At 45.2% G+C, this 21917-nt stretch overlaps 1 protein-coding gene across 1 annotated transcript in view; it reads right to left on the reverse strand.

The window, feature by feature from the left end:
• The window catches only part of ZDHHC12 (zinc finger DHHC-type containing 12), a 92272-nt gene that overhangs the window by 69662 nt on the left and 693 nt on the right, over positions 1–21917 (reverse strand). Inside the window, exon 2 of the mRNA XM_029613333.1 lies at positions 21711–21847. Within this exon, the coding sequence (XP_029469193.1) occupies positions 21711–21847 (137 nt within the window). The remainder of the gene's footprint in view (positions 1–21710; positions 21848–21917) is intronic.

A 21917-nucleotide genomic window follows, 5' to 3' on the forward strand; every position in this document is an offset into this window, starting at 1 on the left:
CAGCGCCTCAATGACAAGCAGGGGAACAGTCCCTCAGCGCCAACATACGTCTCCTCAGCAAGCAAAGAAGCTGCTGAAAAACCCCATCGCTGAACTCCCTAAGCTGCTAAGTTAGCTCCCCCCCCCCCCCCATGAACCTCGCTGCTGCACAGATTCCTCTATCTAGTTCCTTGTTCTCTGTTTTGTTTTTTTTTTTGCTCTCTGAGAACAAATAAAGATACATAGAAACCTTGAGGGAGGTACGGTTTTTTGAGCTCCACATTACCTTGAGATTTTTCCTCTTGATATGCCTCATACCAAGCATAGGGCTAAGATCAGGGAGTCGATCCCAGTCACTCCCAGATCCGACCCCTCTCAGCCATTAATTCAGGGGTTCTTCACCTCAGCATGTGAGCTAATACCAGAGGCGTCCTTGGCAGTTTCAGCTGAGGAGCGAGCGGCTGTCTTGCCAGACCTTGATGTTACTCTCAGCCCTGGTGCTCCAGCGACTTCCCCCAAGGAAACTATCTGGGGTAGAAGAGGTGATTTCTCACCGCTGTATGGAGTTCAGCATCCTAGATCAGCGGTTTCTGGGGTAGATCCCTCTGACAGAACCACAACAAGTTCAGGCGTAGTGTCAATGGTTTCTTTTTTTTTTATAATTGAAATTTTTATTTGGCATTAAGCATGATAACAGCATAAACATAGAACAGGTGAGCATGACATGTCTGTAATTAACAATCGTCTTGGAGCAATAAAACAGCGAGAAAGACAAAACTAAAGAAGCTATAATAAAGTAGTATGAAGTGAGTTGCGACTAAGTGTCTTTATTTGTCCATCCGAGAAGATATTGCCTACTTATGCACCGCACTCAGTCTCCATGTTTGATAGGGCAACCAGACCCGATCATGTCGAGGCAGACGATGATGGTTTTGAGCTGTCATCTTATAGAGAGTGCACATAATGTCCAATTTTTATAGCACTACTTCCACAGGCGGCACCATCGCTTGCTTCTAGGTTTGCGCCAATACACATCTGGTTCCTAAGCATATTTGGGAAAAAAGTGTCTGGGTATATCTATCACCTTCTATGGGGATATTAAGTAATGCACATTCTGGCAATAACATTATGGAAGACCCCAAAATGCTGTGAATTACATAAAGTACATCCCTCCACAGTTTGCTAACATTTGGACATGTCTACCACATGTGATAAAAAGTCCCAGATAGTCCACATCCCTTCCAACAGAGATCATCCGTCTTAAGTTTCGCTTGGTACAACTTATATGGTGTAAAATGCCAATGGAACAGGACCTTCTGACTATTTTCTGTGAGGGCAGCGGATATGGAGCAACCCTTAGTGTGGAGAAACACAGTATCCCATTCCTCTTTAGTTAATGATTTTTGCAGGTCTTGTCCCCACGCTTTAATATATGGCAAGCCGTCCATGGCTGAGCTCTGTAGAATACCATAAACTTTTGATAAGCTTCCCCTAAGCTGATCCGCTGCCTCACACCATACTTCAAATTGTACCTTTCCCTGAGAGAGCTCCCCCTCTATATTGTATTTTCGTATAAAATGTTGTATTTGATAATATGAATAGGGATAGGGATGGGGATGTTGCAGTTGATATGTGTCTCGAAGTTGGCTATAGGTCATGAGACCGTCCCTACCCCAAAGCTGACCAAGGGAAACAATCCCCTCTACGTTTCCAGTCCCTATAGGGCCTGATCTCCCATCCCGGTGTAAAATGCTGATTATGATGTAGGTGAGTGTTGTGGAAATAATTTCTGGCCCCAACCACTTTATGTTTCCACTGCACCCATAGTTGTAAGGTGAGGTGGGTGGGAATGGGCATTACTCCCTGAGTTCTCCACGTCTCACGTGGTTGCCAAGGAAGGGTCCGAATAGGTACTCCACCCATTGCTGCCTGTTCAATAGCTACCCATCTGGGAGGGTCCTCAGCACTAAGCTGAGCCGCAACATAATATCCTTGTAGCCTGGGGACTCCCATTCCTCCTCCGAGATAAAAGAGAATATTCATTTCTGCCACCCCTTTAAAACCTTATTGGGAATATTGGGTACTTGCCAGGTTCTTATGGCCTGGATTGGCCACTGTTGGAAACAGGATGCTGGGCTTGATGGACCCTTGGTCTGACCCAGTATGGCATTTTCTTATGTTCTTATGTTCTTAATATGAATGGGAAGTGATTGGAATAAGTAATTGAATTTGGGTAGGACATTCATTTTTATCATAGCAATACGACCCGTCCACGCAATCAAGTAATTTATCCAAGAATCTAAGTCCTGAAAAATCTTGGCCGTGAGAGGGACAAAAGTAAATTTATACAGCTCATCCAATTGACTGCTAATATGTATGCCCAAATATTTAATGGATTGGCGTGGCCATTTAAAGGGGAATTGGGTCTGCAAGGTGGCAGCCTGGGCAGACGTTAAAGATATATTTAGCACTTCCGATTTATCCAGATTCAATTTGAATCCCGACACTGAGCTACATCTGTGTAACTGATCAACCACTCTCGCTAAAGAGATATCAGGCTTTGATAATGTAAATAATATGTCGTCGGCAAACAAGGACAGTTTATAGTCCAAGTCCCCGACCGGTATACCCGAAATCAAAGAATCCTGTCTAACATAGGTAGTGAAGGGTTCTAAAAAAGCACAAATAAAAGTGGGGACAACAGGCAACCCTGTCTTGTTCCCCTACATATGGGAAACGGATCAGAGTAGACTCCCCTACATATGGGAAATGGATCAGAGTAGACTCCATTCACTTTGACTCGGGCCGCTGGCCTCTCATATAGCTTAGCTATCCAACTACAAAATGTAGGACCAAAATTAATTTTCTCCAATGTCTGGAAGAGAAAAGGCCAGTGGACCATGTCAAATGCCTTCTCCACATCCACTGCGAAGAGTACCGCTGGTGTTTGGTGCTGCTTAGCCCACCAAAGTAGATCAATGGTCTTCCGTACGTTATCCGCCGCTTCAGCACCAGCATGCAGCAAAAAGCTTAAGCTATATGGACGAACAAGGGCAGCTTCCATGCAAACATCTCAAACAAATCTTTTCCTATAGCACGTAGGGCGCATGCCAAATTGTAATAGCAAATATTGGGGAATCCCCAGCCACCTTCTGATTTGGGTACCATTAATCTTCCTATAGACACCCTAGCTCTCCGGCCATTCCACACAAATCTGGAACAAATACATAATATATTTTGCAAGTCCTTACAGGACAACACCAGTGGCAACATTTGCAGCGGGTATAGCAGTTTAGGAATAAGAGACATTTTAAGCAATGCTATTTGTCCCATTAAGGATAAAGGAAAATTCATCCAGCCCATCGTACAATTTCAAAATTCCCTAATTTTAATAGGGACATTAGCTGGATACCAATCCCTGAGATCACTATGAATATAAACCCCTAAATACTTGATGCAAGAAATCTCCCATCACAAACAGAAAGATCCCCAGTTGTCATGTAAATGCCCCAAAATATCTAGTACTTCCGATTTTTCCAAGTTTAGCTTAAGTCTGGAAAAAAAACCCATATTCTGCAAAAATTTCTAATACCCTAGGAAGTAAACATTTAGCGCGTGGTATATTGTCCACAAACAAAGAATATCATCCACAAAAATGAGAGCAAAAAAGGGATACCTTAGTAAACAACATGTTCCTGAAGTATCCCATTCACTCTCGCCACCAGGGGTTCCATAGTTAAAATAAACAACAGAGAGGAGAGAGGGCACCCCTGTCTAGTCCTTCGGGACAACTGAAATGGTACGGAAAGAACACCATTAATCCATATCCTTGCCATCTGATTTCTATAAAGCACCTTAATCGCTTAAGTTATGAACCCCAAGAAGCCAAATAACTCCAAAATACTGAGCAGGAAATCCCAGGAGACCCTTCAAAATCTCTCTCTGCATCAAATCCCACCAAGACGGGGTCTATAAAGGCACCACGATTGCATAAATGCAGCAACACATGAAGCCTTCTTATATTGATGCTACATTTTTATGTCTACATTTAATAAAGAGATGGGGCAGTATGAAGACGCCAACTGTTGATCGCAGCCTGGCTTGGGAAGAACAACTATATGCGCCATACATAATGTTTCCGGCATCACGCCCATTTGAATCATGGTGGTGTACAACTCCCTCAAACTAACCTACACTGAAGCTTCTAAAAATGAGCTGTCAGACCATCAGGTCCTGGTGCTTTGAGATTAGGTTTAGATTGAATAACAGACAGTATTTCTGCATCTATAATAGGTCTATTAAGAAAGGTCAGTTGAGAAGGAGTTATTTTATTTAAAAAATTTTCTATACCGTCGTTAAGTTAAATATCATCACAACGGTTTACAGAAGGGCACGATAAAGAGAAATATGGGTGGTATAGATTACAAATTACTCGTGTGCCATCATAGTACGGTAACAATTTAAAATAATAAACTAGGTGTGTAAGTTAAACCTGATTGTTAGGAACAAATTAGGCAGTTTGATTTTAACATTAATATGCTTATGTAGGTTACTAAAAACTTCTAGCTTGGTGCATCCTTATCGCTCAACCTAATTGCATTCAGAAATTGACGTCTCACTAAACATCCCCCTCTTCCACTGCATATAAAGTGGCATAATACTCTCTAAAGAGTGCACTGATGTCTTGATTCATAGTGGCCAAATTTCCCCAAGCAGAATGCAACCCAGCAACAAAAGCTGATCCCGTACTAGGTTCGCAAGTAGCTTACCTGATTTGTTGACATACAGAAGTAGTTTATGCTTTAAATGATAAGAACATGCCATACTGGGTCAGACCAAGGGTCCATCAAGCCCAGCATCCTGTTTACAACAGTGGCCATTCCAGGCCATAGAACCTGGCAAGTACCAAAAAACTAAGTCTATTCCATGTTACCGTTGCTAGTAATAGCAGTGGCTATTTTCTAAGTCAACTTAATTAATAGCAGGTCATGGACTTCTCCTCCAAGAACTTATCCAATCCTTTTTTTTTTTTTTGAAACCTTTATTTATCACATTTTTCAATAACATGGATCATATCGCAAACAACCACTGAAGTGAGTAACAGATTGGAAAGGCCCCTTGGTCAGCAACCCTGAGCCAGGGGAGAAATAACAATAGGAAACATCTGGTATATAATGATAAAACTGTGACCCATAACATTAAAGGAATAGAGTGAATACAGCAAGAAGTTATTACTTTCCAGCCTGCACGTTTCCCCCCTCCCCCCCCCCCCCCCATTCTCCCTCCCTACCCCGAGCGCTATTTAAGGCTGAGATATAACGAAGGATTGATATAGCACGAGCTTCATAAAGGCACTAATTATATAAACAGGAGATAATCCTATGAGTCTCAACAATAGCCGAACACTTGACTTAGGAAGTAAGGGTTCAGTGTTCAGTTGTCTATGTGTAACATGTCAGAGGTCTACCTCTGCTCTCCATAACCGCGATGACGTGCTCTCCCTGGGTAAGATCCAATAAGCAGGAATAGCTTGAGGAACAGATATTGAAAAATAGGACAAATAGGAGAATAGGACAAATAGGAGAAGTCCCTCCGGGAACCAGGAGAGTGTCAGCACAGTCATATCGAGGAGGCCAGTATTTTACTGCGAGCTCTAGGGTTGAGGGACAATAGGTACGGATTCCATATGTCCAGGTAAAGGTCATAGCGTCGTTGAGATGGCGACGACTTTGCTGACATATGCTTGAATATGGCCAGTCTGTGCAGTCTTAACCTCCACTGCGTTAGTGAGGGAGATTCCTTCGCCAGCCACTGAGTGAGGATTGTCTGTGTGGCTAACAAGAAGGCTTTGCATAAGAATTGGCACGTAGGATACTTAGGCGGTCCCGAAAGCGTGTTTTTGATGAGATGCAGTAAGCAAAGTTGCGGATTCAAGGGTAGATTTAAAGCTAAGAGGCCGCTCAGGTAATGAAGGATCTTGGTCCAGAATCTCTGAATTGCCTCACAGTCCCAAAGATTGTGAATCAGAGTCGCAGGCTCCGTACCACACTTAATACAAGCGGCTGACACAGTCAGCTTCCATTTGTAAGCGAGAGTAGGCGGGATATAAAGTCTATGTAGTAGCTTGAACTGGGTTTCCCGCAGTTGTACATTTTCGACACATTTGGCTATGCTTTTAAAACCTTTAGTTATATAAGATGAAGAAACTTGGCAATGTAAGTCCTGAGTCCATAAGACTGCCAGTTTGGTAGTCCTGTCCGAGGAGATCAAGAGGTGAAGTTTTTTTTACCATTGTAGAGCATTTCCTGGTGAGCGATGGAGGTGTGAGGAACTTGTCCAGGGTCTCGTGGATAGCGGTAGTAGCTATCCAATCCTTTTTTAAACACAGCTATACTAACTGCACTAACCACATCCTCTGGCAACAAATTCCAGAGTTTAATTGTGCGTTGAGTAAAAAAAGAACTTTCTCCGATTACTTTTAAATGTGCCACATGCTAACTTCATAGAGTGCCCCCTAGTTTTTTCTATTATCCGAAAGAGTAAATAACCTATTCACATCTACCCGTTCTAGACCTCTCATGATTTTAAACACCTCTATCATATCCCCCCCCTTAGCCATCTCTTCTCCAAGCTGAAAAGTCCTAACCTCTTTATTCTTTCCTCATAGGGGAGCTGTTCCATTGCCCTTGACATTTTGGTAACCCTTCTCTGTACCTTCTCCATCACAATTATATCTTTTTTGAGATGCGGCGACCAGAATTGTACACAGTATTCAAGGTGCGGTCTCACCGTGGAGCGATACAGAGGCATTATGACATTTTCCGTTTTATTCACCATTCCATTTCTAATAATTCCCAACATTCTGTTTGCTTTTTTGACTGCCGCAGCACACTGAATCGACGATTTCAATATGTTATCCACTATGATGCCTAGATTTCTTTCTTGTGTTATAGCACCTAATATGGAACCTAACATTGTGTAACTATAGCATGGATTATTTTTCCCTATATGCATTACCTTGCACTTATCCACATTAAATTTCATCTGCCATTTGGATGCCCAATTTTCCAGTCTCACAAGGTCTTCCTGCAATTTATCACAATCTGCTTGTGATTTAACTACTCTGAACAATTTTGTATCATCTGCAAATTTGATTACCTCACTCGTCGTATTTCTTTCCAGATCATTTATAAATATATTGAAAAGTAAGGGTCCCAATACAGATCCCTGAGGCACTCCACTGCCCACTCCCTTTCACTGAGAAAATTGTCCATTTAATCCTACTCTGTTTCCTGTCTTTTAGCCAGTTTGCACTCTATGAAAGGACATCACCACCTATCTCATGACTTTTTACTTTTCCTAGAAGCCTCTCATGAGGAACTTTGTCAAACGCCTTCTGAAAATCCATGTACACTACATCTACCGGTTCACCTTTATCCACATGTTTATTAACTCCTTTAAAAAAGTGAAGCAGATTTGTGAGGCAAGACTTGCCTTGGGTAAAGCCATGCTGACTTTGTTCCATTAAACCATGTCTTTCTATATGCTCTGTGATTTTGATGTTTAGAACAAATTTCCACTATTTTTCCCGGCACTGAAGTTAGGCTAACTGGTCTGTAGTTTCCCGGATCGCCCCTGGAGCCCTTTTTAAATATTGGGGTTACATTTGCTATCCTCCAGTCTTCAGGTACAATGGATGATTTTAATGATAGGTTACAAATTTTTACTAATAGGTCTGAAATTTCATTTTTTAGTTCCTTCAGAACTCTGGGGTGTATACCATCCGGTCCGGGTGATTTACTACTCTTCAGTTTGTCAATCAGGCCTACCACATCTTCTAGGTTCACCGTGATTTGATTCAGCCCATCTGAATCATTACCCATGAAAACCTTCTCCATTACGGGTACCTCTCCAACATCCTCTTCAGTAAACACCGAAGCAAAGAAATCATTTAATCTTTTCGCGATGGCCTTATCTTCTCTAAGTGCCCCTTTAACCCCTCGATCATCTAACGGTCCAACTGACTCCCTCACAGGCTTTCTGCTTCGGATATATTTAAAAAAGCTTTTACTGGGAGTTTTTGCCTCTACAACCAACTTCTTTTCAAATTCTCTCTTAGCCGGTCTTATCAATGTCTTACATTTAACTTGCCAAAACTTATGCATTATCCTATTTTCTTCTGTTGGATCCTTCTTCCAATTTTTGAATGAAGATCTTTTGGCTAAAATAGCTTCTTTCACCTCCCCTTTTAACCATGCCGGTAATCGTTTTGCCTTCTTTCCACCTTTCTAAATGTGTGGAATACATCTGGACTGTGCTTCTAGAATGGTATTTTTTAACAATGTCGTATACAACCAAAAAAACAAGTATCTTGTAGTGTAAACCGTATCTTCAATGTGCTATCATCAAACAAATTTTCAAAAAATGTATTGTATTTTACTTTAAATTTGTAACCGCATCAGCAAGCCAGACAACGGCAGTGAATACACTTGCCGTCCGGACTACTCGTTATTTGCGGCAAGGTGGTAAATCAACTGTCTTTTTATCAGCTAGGTGATAAAAAGACAGTTGATTTACCACCTTGCCGCAAATGACGAGTAGTCCGGACGGCAAGTGTATTCACTGCCGTTGTCTGGCTTGCTGATGCGGTTACAAATTTAAAGTAAAATACAATACATTTTTTGAAAATTTGTTTGATGATAGCACATTGAAGATACGGTTTACACTACAAGATACTTGTTTTTTTGGTTGTATACGATTTGATTGACAAAACAAGTGCTTTGGTTCTTTATTATTTTTTGATTTTTTAACAATGACCACGCCTCTTGGACATTTTTTACTTTTGTAGCTGCTCCTTTCAGTTTTTTTCTAACAATTTTTCTCATGTTATCAAAGTTTCCCTTTTGAAAGTTTAGCACGAGAGCCTTGGATTTGCACACTGTTCCTCTTCCAGTCATTAAATCAAATTTGATCATATTATGATCACTATTGCCAAGCGGCCCCACCACCGTTACCTCTCTCACCAAGTCCTGTGCTCCACTGAGAATTAGATCTAAAATTGCTCCCTCTCTCGTCGGTTCCTGAACCAATTGCTCCATAAAGCTATCATTTATTCCATCCAGGAACGTTATCTCTCTAGCGTGACCCGATGATACATTTACCCAGTCAATAATGGGGTAATTGAAGTCTCCCATTATTACTGCACTACCAATTTGGTTAGCTTCCCTAATTTCTCTTAGCATTTCACTGTCCGTCTCACCATCTTGACCAGGTGGACGGTAGTATACCCCTATCACTATAGTCTTCCCCGACACACAAGGGATTTCTACCCATAAAGATTCAATTTTGTATTTAGTCTCATGCAGGATGTTTATCCTGTTGGACTTTATGCCAAACCGGACATAAAGCGCCACACCTCCTCCCGAGTGCTCCTCTCTGTCATTGCGATATAATTTGTATCCCGGTATAGCACTGTCCTATTGGTTATCCTCTTTCCACCATGTCTCTGAGATGCCAATTTAGTCTATGTCATCATTCACTGCTATACATACTAATTCTCCCATCTTTACTTATTTATTTAAATTCTTTTACTATACCGATACTCAAGACAAGGTCTTATCGTACCGGTTTACATTAGAACAGGGGAAACCAATTAACAACTAAGTAGAAGGTAAAGTTACATTAAACAGGGAGCAAAAACATGGGTGATGGAACACAGGAAAGATTTTAAAACGATAACAACTGGAGCGTGATAAAAATAATCAACTAAAACCATAGAGTAGCGAGACTTAAACAGAGATTTATCCTAGGCGATTATTAACATAATATATCCGGTGGGAGGAGGAGACACGGAGAGGTGAGCGGGGGGGGGGGTGGAGTGATAAGGGAAGAAATAGAAGGGTGAGAGTCAATCTTGGTTAATAGAGGTTCCTTCAACAGTAAGCTTGTGTGAACAACCAGGTTTTCAGTTTCTTTCTGAAGGAGAGATGGCATTGTTCTAGGCGTATATCTGGGGGAAGCGAATTCCAATGGTGCGGACCTGCTGTCCAAAGTGCTCGCTTGTGAATAGAGTTGTGGACAGAGGTTTTTTTTGGGGGGGTCCTTGAGCAAACCTTTGTAGGCGGTTCTGGTCGGCCTTGCGGAAGTATGTAGTTCGAGAGGGATGGCGAGTTGGAGTGTGGATTGTTGGTAGACGGATTTGTGGATGATGGTGAGAGCCTTGAAAAGTATTCTGTATTGGATGGGTAGCCAGTGTAGGATTTTTAGGATTGGTGTGATGTGGTCCTTACGCCGTGTGTTTGTAAGGATCCTGGCGGCTGCGTTTTGCAGCATCTGTAGAGGTTTAGTAGAAGAGGCGGGGAGACCGAGTAGTAAAGCGTTACAATAGTCGATCTTTGAAAACAGTATGGCTTGAAGCACTGAACGGAAATCCTGGAAGTGTAAGAGCGGTCTTAGCTGCTTCAGGACCTGAAGCTTAAAGAAACATTCTTTAGTAGTAGCGTTAATGAATTTTTTGAAATTCTTACTTCTTACTTAATCTTACTTCTTAGACTTCTGGCATTAGCATACAAACATTTCAAAGTTTGTTTTTTGTTTGTATTTTCATTCTGCTTTTTAATTGATAGGGATGTTAGAATTTTTTAGCTCAGGTGAGTTTTTAGTTACAGGCACTTGGACTACTTTTCTAATTATTGGAACCTCACTGTCGGAATGCCCTAACTCTAATGCTAAATGTTAAATGTAACTGCCTTTTTCCGCACCATTGTTATAGTTAATGTTTTACTTTGCACCCCTGTTCTATGTGAACCAGCATGATGTGATTGCTATCTCGAATGCCGGTATATAAAAATCCGAAATAAATAAATAAATATAAAATAATGCATCATTAGTATCCTTTAAAGATACCTCTCTCCGAACCATGCGCTGCTGAGCGACTGTCGGCTTTCCCCTTTATTCTAGTTTAAAAGCTGCTCTATCTCCTTTTTAAAGGTTAGTGCCAGCAGTCTGGTTCCACCCTGGTTAAGGTGGAGCCCATCCCTTCGGAAGAGACTCCCCCCTTCCCCAAAAGGTTCCCCAGTTCCTAACAAAACTGAATCCCTCTTCCTTGCACCATCGTCTCATCCACGCATTGAGACTCCGGAGCTCTGCCTGCCTCTGGTGACCTGTGCGTGGAACAGGGAGCATTTCAGAGAAAGCTACCCTGGAGGTTCTGGATTTAAGCTTTCTACCTAAGAGCCTAAATTTGGCTTCCAGAACCTCCCTCCCACATTTTCCTATGTCGTTGGTGCCCACATGTACCACGACAGCCGGCTCCTCCCCAGCACTGTCTAAAATCTTATCTAGGTGACGCGTGAGGTCCGCCACTTTCGCACCAGGTAGGCATGTTACCAGGCGATCCTCACGCCCACCAGGAGCAGTGTATACTTAGGTATACACTGCTCCTAGCTTATTTCTAGCTTCTGGCTACTTTTTGGGTTGGGGGTTTTTTTTGTGTGTTTTTTGGGGTTTTTTTTAAATACAAACACTCAGTTCTGCTTACTAGCTGCCTTACAGACTTTTAAAAATAAACACACTACCTACTGCTTACTAGCTGCCTTATTGACGGACTATTTAAAAATACAAACAGTCTAACTTGTTTATTCACTGCCTTACTGACTATTAAAAGCACAAACACACTAACACACTAAATAATATTCCCAAATAGTTAACTTTGCCCCAATACTTTTAAAAAAGACAATTTCCCAAGCAAAAAACTTACTGATTCCTTTCAGCCACCATCAAGGTGATGAGCCACCAGCAAGTTGATCCTCTCCTCTCAGTGCATCAAGAGAATAAACTCCAGAGAAAACTCCTCCGGATCTCCCTCCCCCCCCCCGAGGGGTCATGTGGCACAGGATTGGAGGGATCTTCCCCCATGGGGACCAAAACGGGAGGGGAGTCCTCCTCTTGCGAGTTGCCGCGCGAGGATCTCCTGTGCTGGGAGAGGAACTGGGCCCAACGAGCCCTCCACTCCTGAAGAACAGGCTGAGCAAAGATTGGCAGAATCCAGGACCTGACTGCACATCCCTGTTATTTGTAAGGGCTCCGCCCAATGGTTTTTTGTTCACTGTAAACCGATGCGATGTGCGAACGGTCATCGGTATAAAAGAAACGTTAAATAAATAAATAAAATAAATCCCACACGTACGGCAGGCCGCCGACTTGGTGCGAGGCTCCATAAAAATTACCGTTCAGCCACACAGTCGTAGGTTGAAGGGGGTGGTAGGCCGATATCGGGCAAAGACGCGCGCTGCCGGTGGTGCGGGAAAAAAATCACAGTGAGGCCTAACCGAGGCAGCTGCGACGCAAGCCTCGCCGAGTCACGCTGAAAAGTGCCTTGCAAGCAACACTTACCCCCTCCTTCCTCAAAGCAATCCGAAGCCCCGGGAGCTGAGGGAAAGTGTGAGAGACGATGCACCCACCTCCGACCAGCCGCTGAAAGGCAGGCCCCCCCAAGCACCAACTCCTCACCTCAAACAGGAAAGACGCCAAGAAGTTGTAGGTTTGGTTTTTTTTAAACTTTATGGAGCCAAATTCTGGTGCAGGGAGTAGAGGGAGCAGTTTCGGCTGTGAGCAAACCAGGAGCCCCTGGTCTTCACACCCCGAATTGTTGCAGGCGAAACCTGAGGCAGGGGTGTCCAACCCCCCGGACGCCCAGCTTCCACTGAGGGATGGCCCACGAAGGTGCCTAACAACTCAGGAAGCTGACCTAGCAAAAGTAAAAGTTCTAACTAAAACTGCTAACTAACTAACTAAGACTGCAGGAGTGCACCTCTACCATCTGCTGGAGTCAGAGAAATACTGAGGGACTGCAGGTGGCGCTCTCGTTTATGTAGCAGTGCCCAAAGTTTTGCTCTCTGACTCCATCTGCTGGTACGGATACACCACCCACTTTTCTGGACTGATCTGGGTATGTTCAGGAACTGATTTCTCCGGCACATCGGCAAATATACACAGAGTCAATAAACTAGGCAGGCATGCTGGTAAAGCCTGCATGGCTAAGTTATTGACTTAGGTTGTCTAGCAGAATCAAAAGAGCCAGCCCCGCCACGAACCGAGATCAGGTTCCCCATCTAAACCTCTCTTAGGAAAAAAGAACGTCACGCATGGTCTGAACGCCGTAGTGCTAGATCAATGCTGTGGCTCCTCAACAATATGTTCTGGCAGAAAGTTAGGAAATCCTTAGCCGCTTGCACAGAATCACACCACTGAATTCCTTGCATAGACCAGATCTTCAATCATATAGGATATATTAAAGCAAATTGCATGTCCCTTCACCCTTTCCACAAAGGTCAGTCTAAATTCTCAGTGCATGGCCAAAATGGGTGCAGAGAAATCCTGGAAAATAAACACACGGTGACCTTCACAGGTAAGTTCTTTGCACCGGCGATACGCCTGCAGGATCCGCATTTTGTATGCAAAGTTTAAAACTTTGGCAAGAACTACCTGTGGTCTGGATTTGTCCATAGATATAGGCCCCACTCAGTGTACGCGCTCTATTCTCAAACAGTTGACAAGGTCTGCCATGCCCAGCTCCTCTGGCAGCCATTTTTTCAAGATCTCTTGCAGTTTGTCATCAGTAATGGAATCAGGGAAACTCAGGAACCACAAATTAGATCAATGGAAGCGGTTCTCAAGATTGTTGATTTTGTCTTCATGTGCTTTAAAAGAAAATTAGGTCTTATCTTCGATAATTTTCGTTCCTGTAGTACCAAGGATCAGTCCATACTCCTGGGTTTTGCCTCCGCACCAGCAGATGGAGACAGAGCAAGATTTGACTGGCTCTGCCATATATACTAGGGTACCACCCACAGTCTGTCAGTATTACGTAATGTCAAAGCAGAACGATTCCCAAACAAACTAACTATATACAGGAATCGAAACCTGAACATGGATCACTGACCCCAACAATAAACCAGATCCGTTAAAAGAGGGCAAAAAAATGGAAGAAAACCTTAGATCAGAGGAAAACAAGGCAGAAGTAGCGGACTCTCCCTCACCTCTATGCACTCAGTGGGTGGGACTCTGGACTGATCATTGGTACTACAGGAACGAAAATTATCGAAGGCAAGACCTAATTTTCTTTTCCCTGTATGTACCGGATCAGTCCAGACTCCTGGGATGTACCAGAGCTTACACTTACGTGGGATGGGATCCAGAGAGGCCCGCTCTTAACACACCTGCTCCGAAATTTCCCCCCTTTGGATCCTGGACATCTGTAATGTCACGCCAAAGTATGCAAAGGCTTCCAAGTTGCTGCCCTGCAAATCTCCTGATGACACTCAGCCCAGTAAGCTGCCTCCGAGCGTGTGGAATGTGCCTTACGCCCAACCGGTAAGGGCTGACCACAAATCAATTAGGCAGAATTTATGGCATCTTTCAGCCACCGGGTGATTGTGGATTTGGACGCCATATTACCCAGCTTTGGACCATTCCAGAGAACAAAGATGATTCGAGATTCTAAAATTGTCGGCAACTTCCAGAGAACGCAGCAGCGCCCTGCAGACACCCAGCTTTCACAAATACTTGGAAAGAGGATCCGACCTATCCAGATCGGAAAACGAGGGGAGTTCCACCGACTGATCCAAATGAAAGGAGGAAACTACCTTCGGAAGAAAAGAGGTACCGTTCGTAAACTAACCCTGGAATCAGAAATCCTCAAGAAGGGTTCCTGGCATGACAACGTCTGTATTTCAGAAACTCGACGGAATTACCACCAGAAATACCACTGTCAACGTAAGGGCTTTCAGAGAAGCTGTCTTCAACGGCCCAAAAAAGGGAGCGCACACAAAGTCTTGAAAACCACATTCAAATTCCAGGATGGACAAAGAGAACTCACCAGTGGACGTAAATGGCTTGCCCCTCCAAGAAAAGGAGAAACATCAGGGTGCGCAGCCAAAGGTACCCCCAAATGGGCTCGCGTAAGCAACCTAAAGCTGCCACCTATTCTCTCAAGGAACTACAGGACAAACCCTTCGCTAACCTCGCCTGAAGAAAAAACCTAGGATATCTGACCCAGATGCCCGGGTGGGAATAATACCCTTGTCAACACACCACGACTCAAAAACCTTCCAGACACGCACCTAAAACAGAGAAGTGAAGACTGTGCGATCTTAACAGAGTAGTCACTACCGCGTCGGAGTAGCCTTTGTTCCTTAGATGCTGGCTCTCAAACGCCATGCCACTAGACAAAAATGATTGACCTGGGCTAAACAGATGGGCTCATGATGAAGCAGGTTCGGGAAACCGCAGCAGAACCTCCACTGCGAGATTGACCAGATCCGCAAACCACGGCCGGCGAGGCCACTCTCGGAAAACACCAGGATCACATCTGCCGGGTGATACTCCAATCACCGGAGCACTTTGCCGATAAGAGGGCAAGGGAGGAAACACAAAGGAGGATGGTCATCGACCATGGAAGAAGCCAAGCGTCCACGCCCCCAGCCCCTATGTTCCTGGGACGCACAAAGAAACGCGGAGCCTTGGCATCCTGGAACGTCGCCATCAGATCCACGCAAGGCGTGCCCCATCTGTCGCAGATGAGTTGAAAAGGCTCCATCTGCCAGTTCCCACCTTCCGGGATCGAGCCAATTTCTACTTAGAAGATCCGCGGGCCCGTTGTCAACACTCGCCTTATGGGTCGCGGATATGCGGACCAAGTTCCACTCTGCCCACCCAATTAACAAGCGGGCTTCCATCGCCACCAGACGACTCTTAGTTTCTCCCTGCTGTTTGATGTAAGCCACCGTGTCGCATTGTTCGACAGCCCTCTGACCAACTTACACTGGACCAGAGGGAGGAAGGCCTCCAATGCCAGTCAAATTGCTCTGGTCTCCAGATGACTGATTGTCCACCGAGACTCCTCTGGAGACCAGAGCCCCTGCTCTGACTTCTGAAAAACAGACCACTCCCCAACCGGAAAGGCTGACATCAGTGGTGACTACCGTCCATTCTGGAACCACTAAGGGAACGCCACACGTCAGATTGTCTGAGCAAAGCCACCAATCCAGACTGGACAGAGTGGACTCCGATAACGGCAGGAGGTGATAGAACTGTTCGGAAACTGGACTCCCCTGAGAAGGCAACGCAGATTGTAAGGGCTGCATGTGAGTGAACTCCCATGACACCAGTTCCATAGTCGAAGACATGGAACCTAGACCTTGCAAATAATCCCAGAGTCTTGGAGGCTGTTTTGCCAACAAAATCGTCACTAACCCCTGTAATTTGATAATTTGGTCCGACGTTAGGAAAAATCTTTCCCCTGACGGGTGTCGAACAAAGCTCCCAAAAAATTCCAACGACTGGGAGGAGGTTAGATGACTTTTGACCCTGTTGACCACCCAGCCAAGAGTGTTCAACAACTGCAGCACGTGAAGGAGCGCTGCCAGACACAGAGCCTCGGACTGCGCCCGAATCAGCCAATCGTCCAAGTACGGATGTACCAACAAGCCTTCTCATAGCAGTTGTGCTGCCACCAACACCATTATCTGGGTGAACGTCTTGGAGGCTTTCACAAGGCCGAAGGGACGATATATGTAGAGATGCCTCTGTCAGATCCAGAATGCCAGAAATTCTCCCAGCCGAACTGAGGCGATGACTGACCTCAACGTCTCCATGCGGAAGCGGGGAATTCGTAAACATTTGTTGACCCACTTTAAATAGAGATGGGCCAGAAGGAACCCTCTTTTTTTTTTTTTGGAACCACTAAATAAATGGAGGAACAGCCCCTGCGTTGACGGAGAAACTGGAACCATGGCCCCCAGATCGGGAAGGCTGTGCAAGGGCTGCTTCACCGCTTGACGTTTTTCTGCCCACCCGCATGGTGAGACCAGTAACCGTGGACTGGGCCGGCGTGCCAAACCTAAAGAGTAGCTGTGTCTTATCACAGAGAATACCCATTGATCCAATGAGATTTTGCCCTATTCCTCTGGACCCAGAGGCAGTCTGCCCCCGACCACCGGTACAGAGGAATGGGCCGGCAGACCATCGTTGTACAGCCTTACCACCTTGAGTTTTCTGGGAAGTGCCAGGACTGACGAAAACGCCGCCCACAAAAGGACTGCAACCAGGACTGCTGATTGCCCTTATGCTGCCGACATGAAGACGTGGGCGCTCGGGTCATCCGAGATCTTCAACTCCCTCGGAATCGGGACCTGGAATAAAAAAACTCCTTTGGACCTTGGTTCGTTTTCTAGCAGGCGGTGAACAGTATTTCCGTCCAAGGACTGAATAATGTCCTTCAGTTCCTGTCCAAATAGTAGCTTGCCTTTAAAAGGCAAAGAACCCAACTGGGACTTGGAAGACACATCCACAGACCAGTTCCACAAGCACAATACTCTCCGAACTGAGACTGCTGAGACCATGGAGCGAGCGGAGGTCCGTAAAAGATCATAAAGGGCAGCAGCACTATAAGCCACAATCGCTTCGAGGCAGACAGTCTGCTGAGCTTCGTCCTCCGAAAGGCTCCTGATGGCTTGCAGCTGTTGCATGTAGTGGAACCTTGCTGTGGACCAAAATTGCTACACATTGCCACCCGGCCCTAGGGCCGAGACCTCACAAATCCACTTAAGCAGCAGCTCCAGTTTGGGATCCTGTGGGTCCTGAAGGGCTGTGGACCCCGTAACTGTAAGAATAGGTTTCTTTGTGACTGCAGAAACTGCCGCATCCACTTTCGGCGCTCACAGAATTTCCAAAGCCTCCCCCGGCAGAGGATAAAGCTTATCCATCACCTTTGTGACCTTCAACTCCAAATTTGGGGTATCCCATTCTCATAAGAGCAGGTCTGTAGCAGAAAAATGGAAGGAAAAGGATGTAGGTGGACCCCTCAGGCCCCACAACACAGGATCCATAGACCCTAAGCGAGAGTGTTCCTGCGGCGCCCCAAATTCCTAACTCTCTCAAAAGAGAGGGGATGAGTGGAATATGTTCCTCCTTCCGGAATAGCCTGACCTCCTGTGGGACACCACCATCCACGACATGGGGCTCTCGTGCAGCACTCTGCTGCTGGTCCCCCTCGCCCTCTACCCCTCTCGGGGGATGGGCCGGTAGGTCCTGACCATCCTGGTCCACTGAGGTATCTGGGGACGAGTCTGATTCATCCTAAGGCGCTATGGACCTCAAGGGGCGCTTTGCCTTGGGGGCCCCCTGATCACCACTATGCCTAGGCCGTTTCCGGGTCTTAGAGGGCAGAGGAGAAGTAATTTTGTCCAGCCCCTGCTTTTTATTAGCTTTCCTTGGCCGTAAATACTTTATGTAAAAGAGAACAAAATCTGAGCTAAAAAACGATGAGGAGGAGGAGTCCCCATCCCCTTCAGGGTTATCTCCCAGCGAAACCGGGTCCGGGAAGGCCGAATTAATGCCCCCAGAAAGCGATCTCTGAGGTGACAGGGAAGGCGGCAAAATGCCTTCCCCCGACGCAGCCTGAGCCACTGCGCAAAAAATATACAAAATGGCGCTCGTTCCCGCACCCAGCGGGAACGGGGCAGCAAAAGCATCAGGGAGTTCCCCAAACGCATGGGAGGCCGAGGTAATGCGGAGAACGACCCCCCCAGTGGCCGCAGAGGTGTCCTTCCCCCTAGGCAGACCGGCGGAGCCCAGGCTGTCCCTCGGTAAGCGAGCTCGCGCCGAGCCGCATGCCCGGCATGCCGGCTCCCGCAGCATCGGGCCGAAGAAAATAAAGTAAAATTTATTTTTTTTTTAAATGCCGGCGCAAGCAAGAACAAGCTAAAAAAAAAACCCCGCTGAAGGGAAGGGAGAGCCAACGTGAACCCAAACACAAGACTTTTTTTTTTTTTTTTTTTTACTTGCCCGATACAGCTAAAGATGGTGATGCTGATCCTCCTGGGGTGAGTGAGCCGGGTTCCCTGGTGTCAACCCCGAAGCTGCCGAGTAATGGCTATCGGGTCCTCGACCACAGCGCAGCTGCCTCACACACCAGAGGGGATGGTCCCCCAGGACCTGGCAACCCCCTGGGAGGCTGAGGAGTTCTTCAGAGCTTCTTTACCTTTTTTTTTTTTTTTTTTTTTTTTTAAATGAGCTATGCTCCTTCAGAACGAAATTAAATTAAAATCAAAATTATTCCCCAAAAACTGACTAACTCATAAACCTATCTCACTAAGCAAACCAGACTGTGGGTTAAGCACTCCTATCTGCTGGAGACAGAGTAATACTGGCAGACTGTGGGTGGCACCCTAGTATATATGGCAGAGCCAGTCAAATCTTGCTCTGTTTCCATCTGCTGGTGTGGAGGCAAAACCCAGGAGTCTGGACTGATCCGGTACGTACAGGGAACTAATTTTTCAAGTTTTTCCATCTTTGCAGTCAGTGCCAATGTGTCACCTTCTACTAGGCCAACCTGGCCCTCCACAGTTTCCAATTGCACATGAGACTCCGACAAGGAGTTTTTAATATCTGCAATCTGTGAGGGGAGTTCATCACATCGGGAGGCTAGAGCCGCGACAACTGCAGAAGTAAGATCAACTACAGCAGCTGCTGTAAGCCCTCCAATTAAAACAGGATCCGACGTGACGGCCATTTTCCCTTCCAGCAGACTCGGCTTCTCCTTCTCTTTTTTTGTCAAGCGAGTGGTCATAATCTTCTTGATGCACTTTGCCACGCTCCTAAAATGAAGGGTTATCGCCACCACTTAGTTTAATTGGCTTGTAGAAGAGAGATGGATCCAGATGGTAAAGGACCCAGAGGAAAGGCACCCAGAGCCTCAGGAAACATGTCTTCCCCAAATCATTGCATCACGTGACCCCGTCATTCTCTTTTTTTTTTTAGTTCCATAACTATTGTTCCACACAATCCAGATTGGCCTCCTGCACTGCAAAACTTTGCTCTATGGATGTGATTCTTTGCAACTTTAACTCTGAATTCTCTTATTTTATCCATAGCCGACTGAAGCTTACTTAGATGATCTTCAAATGCCACTGAAACACTTTTAGAAATATTTGTGATGGCTTCCTCTGGGAACACAGCAATCACCTTATCTGAGGTTTCAAGATGTATGGGAAATATCTTGGTAGGCTTCTTTATCTCTGCCAGGATAGGATCCCCTACAGTACCTGAATGTAAACCGATGTGATATCTCAAATTGAATGTCGGTATATAAAAAATAATAAATAAATAAATACCCCATCTTTGGCTGTTCCTCAGTCAGTCTCAAGGCCTGTGAGACTGTTATAATGAAAATTCCCAGTCCTTCTCTTCTAAATAACCTCATAGCTGTTTCCTCTGCAACTGAAGAAGTCAGCTCCCCTTCTTCTGCTTCCACCCACAAGTCCCACTCAACTATCCTTTTTTCTCCCATGTCAATGGGGTCATGCAGTGTCAGCACTGACTCTCTTATAGGAGACTCCTGTCCTGATTCCAGCTGAGACCTCTTTATCTGCAGATTCTGTTCCAGAGGAGACATCCTAGGAAGATCCCTTCCTCCCTTACCACCTTTCATCTCACAAGAACTCCATGGGGAATTCCTACCCCCAGTATCTAAGGGCTCCTTTGGCTCCTGCTCACAATTTTGATGCAGTAGATCAGTGGTCCCCAACCCTATCCTGGGGGCCCACCAGCCAGTCGGGTTTTCAGGATATCCACAATGAATATGCATGAGAGACAATTTGCATGCCCTGCCTCCATAACATGCAAATTTTCTCTCATGCATATTCATTTTGGATATCTTGAAAACCCGACTGGCTAGTGGGCCCCCAGGACAGGGTTGGGGACCACTGTAGTAGATGAGCGTCAGGACCATACCATGGCTGCATTTGCAGATAGTAACAACACGGGGCTCTAATGCTGACTTGATGTACCACTCCTCCTTCTATGGCACAGAGTTCTGGCTCCCTCTCGGAGCCAGCTTTGCTAGACTACTGGTATGCACCACATCTCCCATATTTCCTTCCCTTCTCCATACAGGTTTCTTGTTGGGAAAACAGCAAAGAAGCAGCATAGGAAGGATAGAGTCTACACCATGGTCCTGAAGTATCAGCTTTTTTTGAGGGAGAGATTTGAAGGCTTTACCTTTTAATCTCTTCTTAAAATAGAGAATCTTGGGATCTGAAGAGACGCTACACCCCAGGCAAAGAAGATCAGCCTAAAAGACTGTTGTCCATAGATTCCAGGCTTGGTCCTGGCTACTGCTGGGGAAATCAATCTGCCATAGGCTGTCGCCCCAGGAGCACACAATTTTTCTGCTGAACCAGACCAGACCTCTACCATCTGCTGAAAGCAGAAAATTATTGATTTCCCCTGTTATACCAGATTATATAGGGAAGAGGGATGACAGTGCAAGGTTTTCACTCTCTGCCTCCATTTGCTGGTAGAAGGGGCAAATCCCACAAGTCTGGATTGGTCTGTCATGATTATAAAGAATGTATATTAAATTATGAACCCAGTGGAACACTGATGCAAGAATATTTGTGATTGGTACTATACCAATCCTTAATTCATTTAAAAAAATGCAAAACACTGGAATAACTAAAAAAAGGAATCACCATGGCAACCTCCCCTAGTGCCACAAATAAATGCTTTATTGTTAATAAACCAATGACATACCATTCAATACTGAACCCATTTCCTAATCTCCAAGTAATACGCTCATCATCTTATTTGTTAAACACTATAGCAATACATTAATTTAATGACTCAGTCTTGCAGACTCTGTCACAGGATGGTGTGTATATATACTGTACCTTCATGTCCCCATCACACGTGACATAGCCTGGATCCATGAGAGACACAGCAAAGTACAGCAGTACAGAGAAGAGCACAAGCAGCACAAACAGCAGAGGTCTCAGCAGGTCACCAGACTCTTCCTGATGGCGCAGATCTGGAATATCAGCAGGAAAGATCGCCTGTCATCACAACACACGCCACTTTCATCTCGGCAATGAGAGGAG

This window comes from Rhinatrema bivittatum, chromosome 8 (assembly GCF_901001135.1).
Source record: "Rhinatrema bivittatum chromosome 8, aRhiBiv1.1, whole genome shotgun sequence".
Lineage (NCBI taxonomy): Eukaryota > Metazoa > Chordata > Amphibia > Gymnophiona > Rhinatrematidae > Rhinatrema > Rhinatrema bivittatum.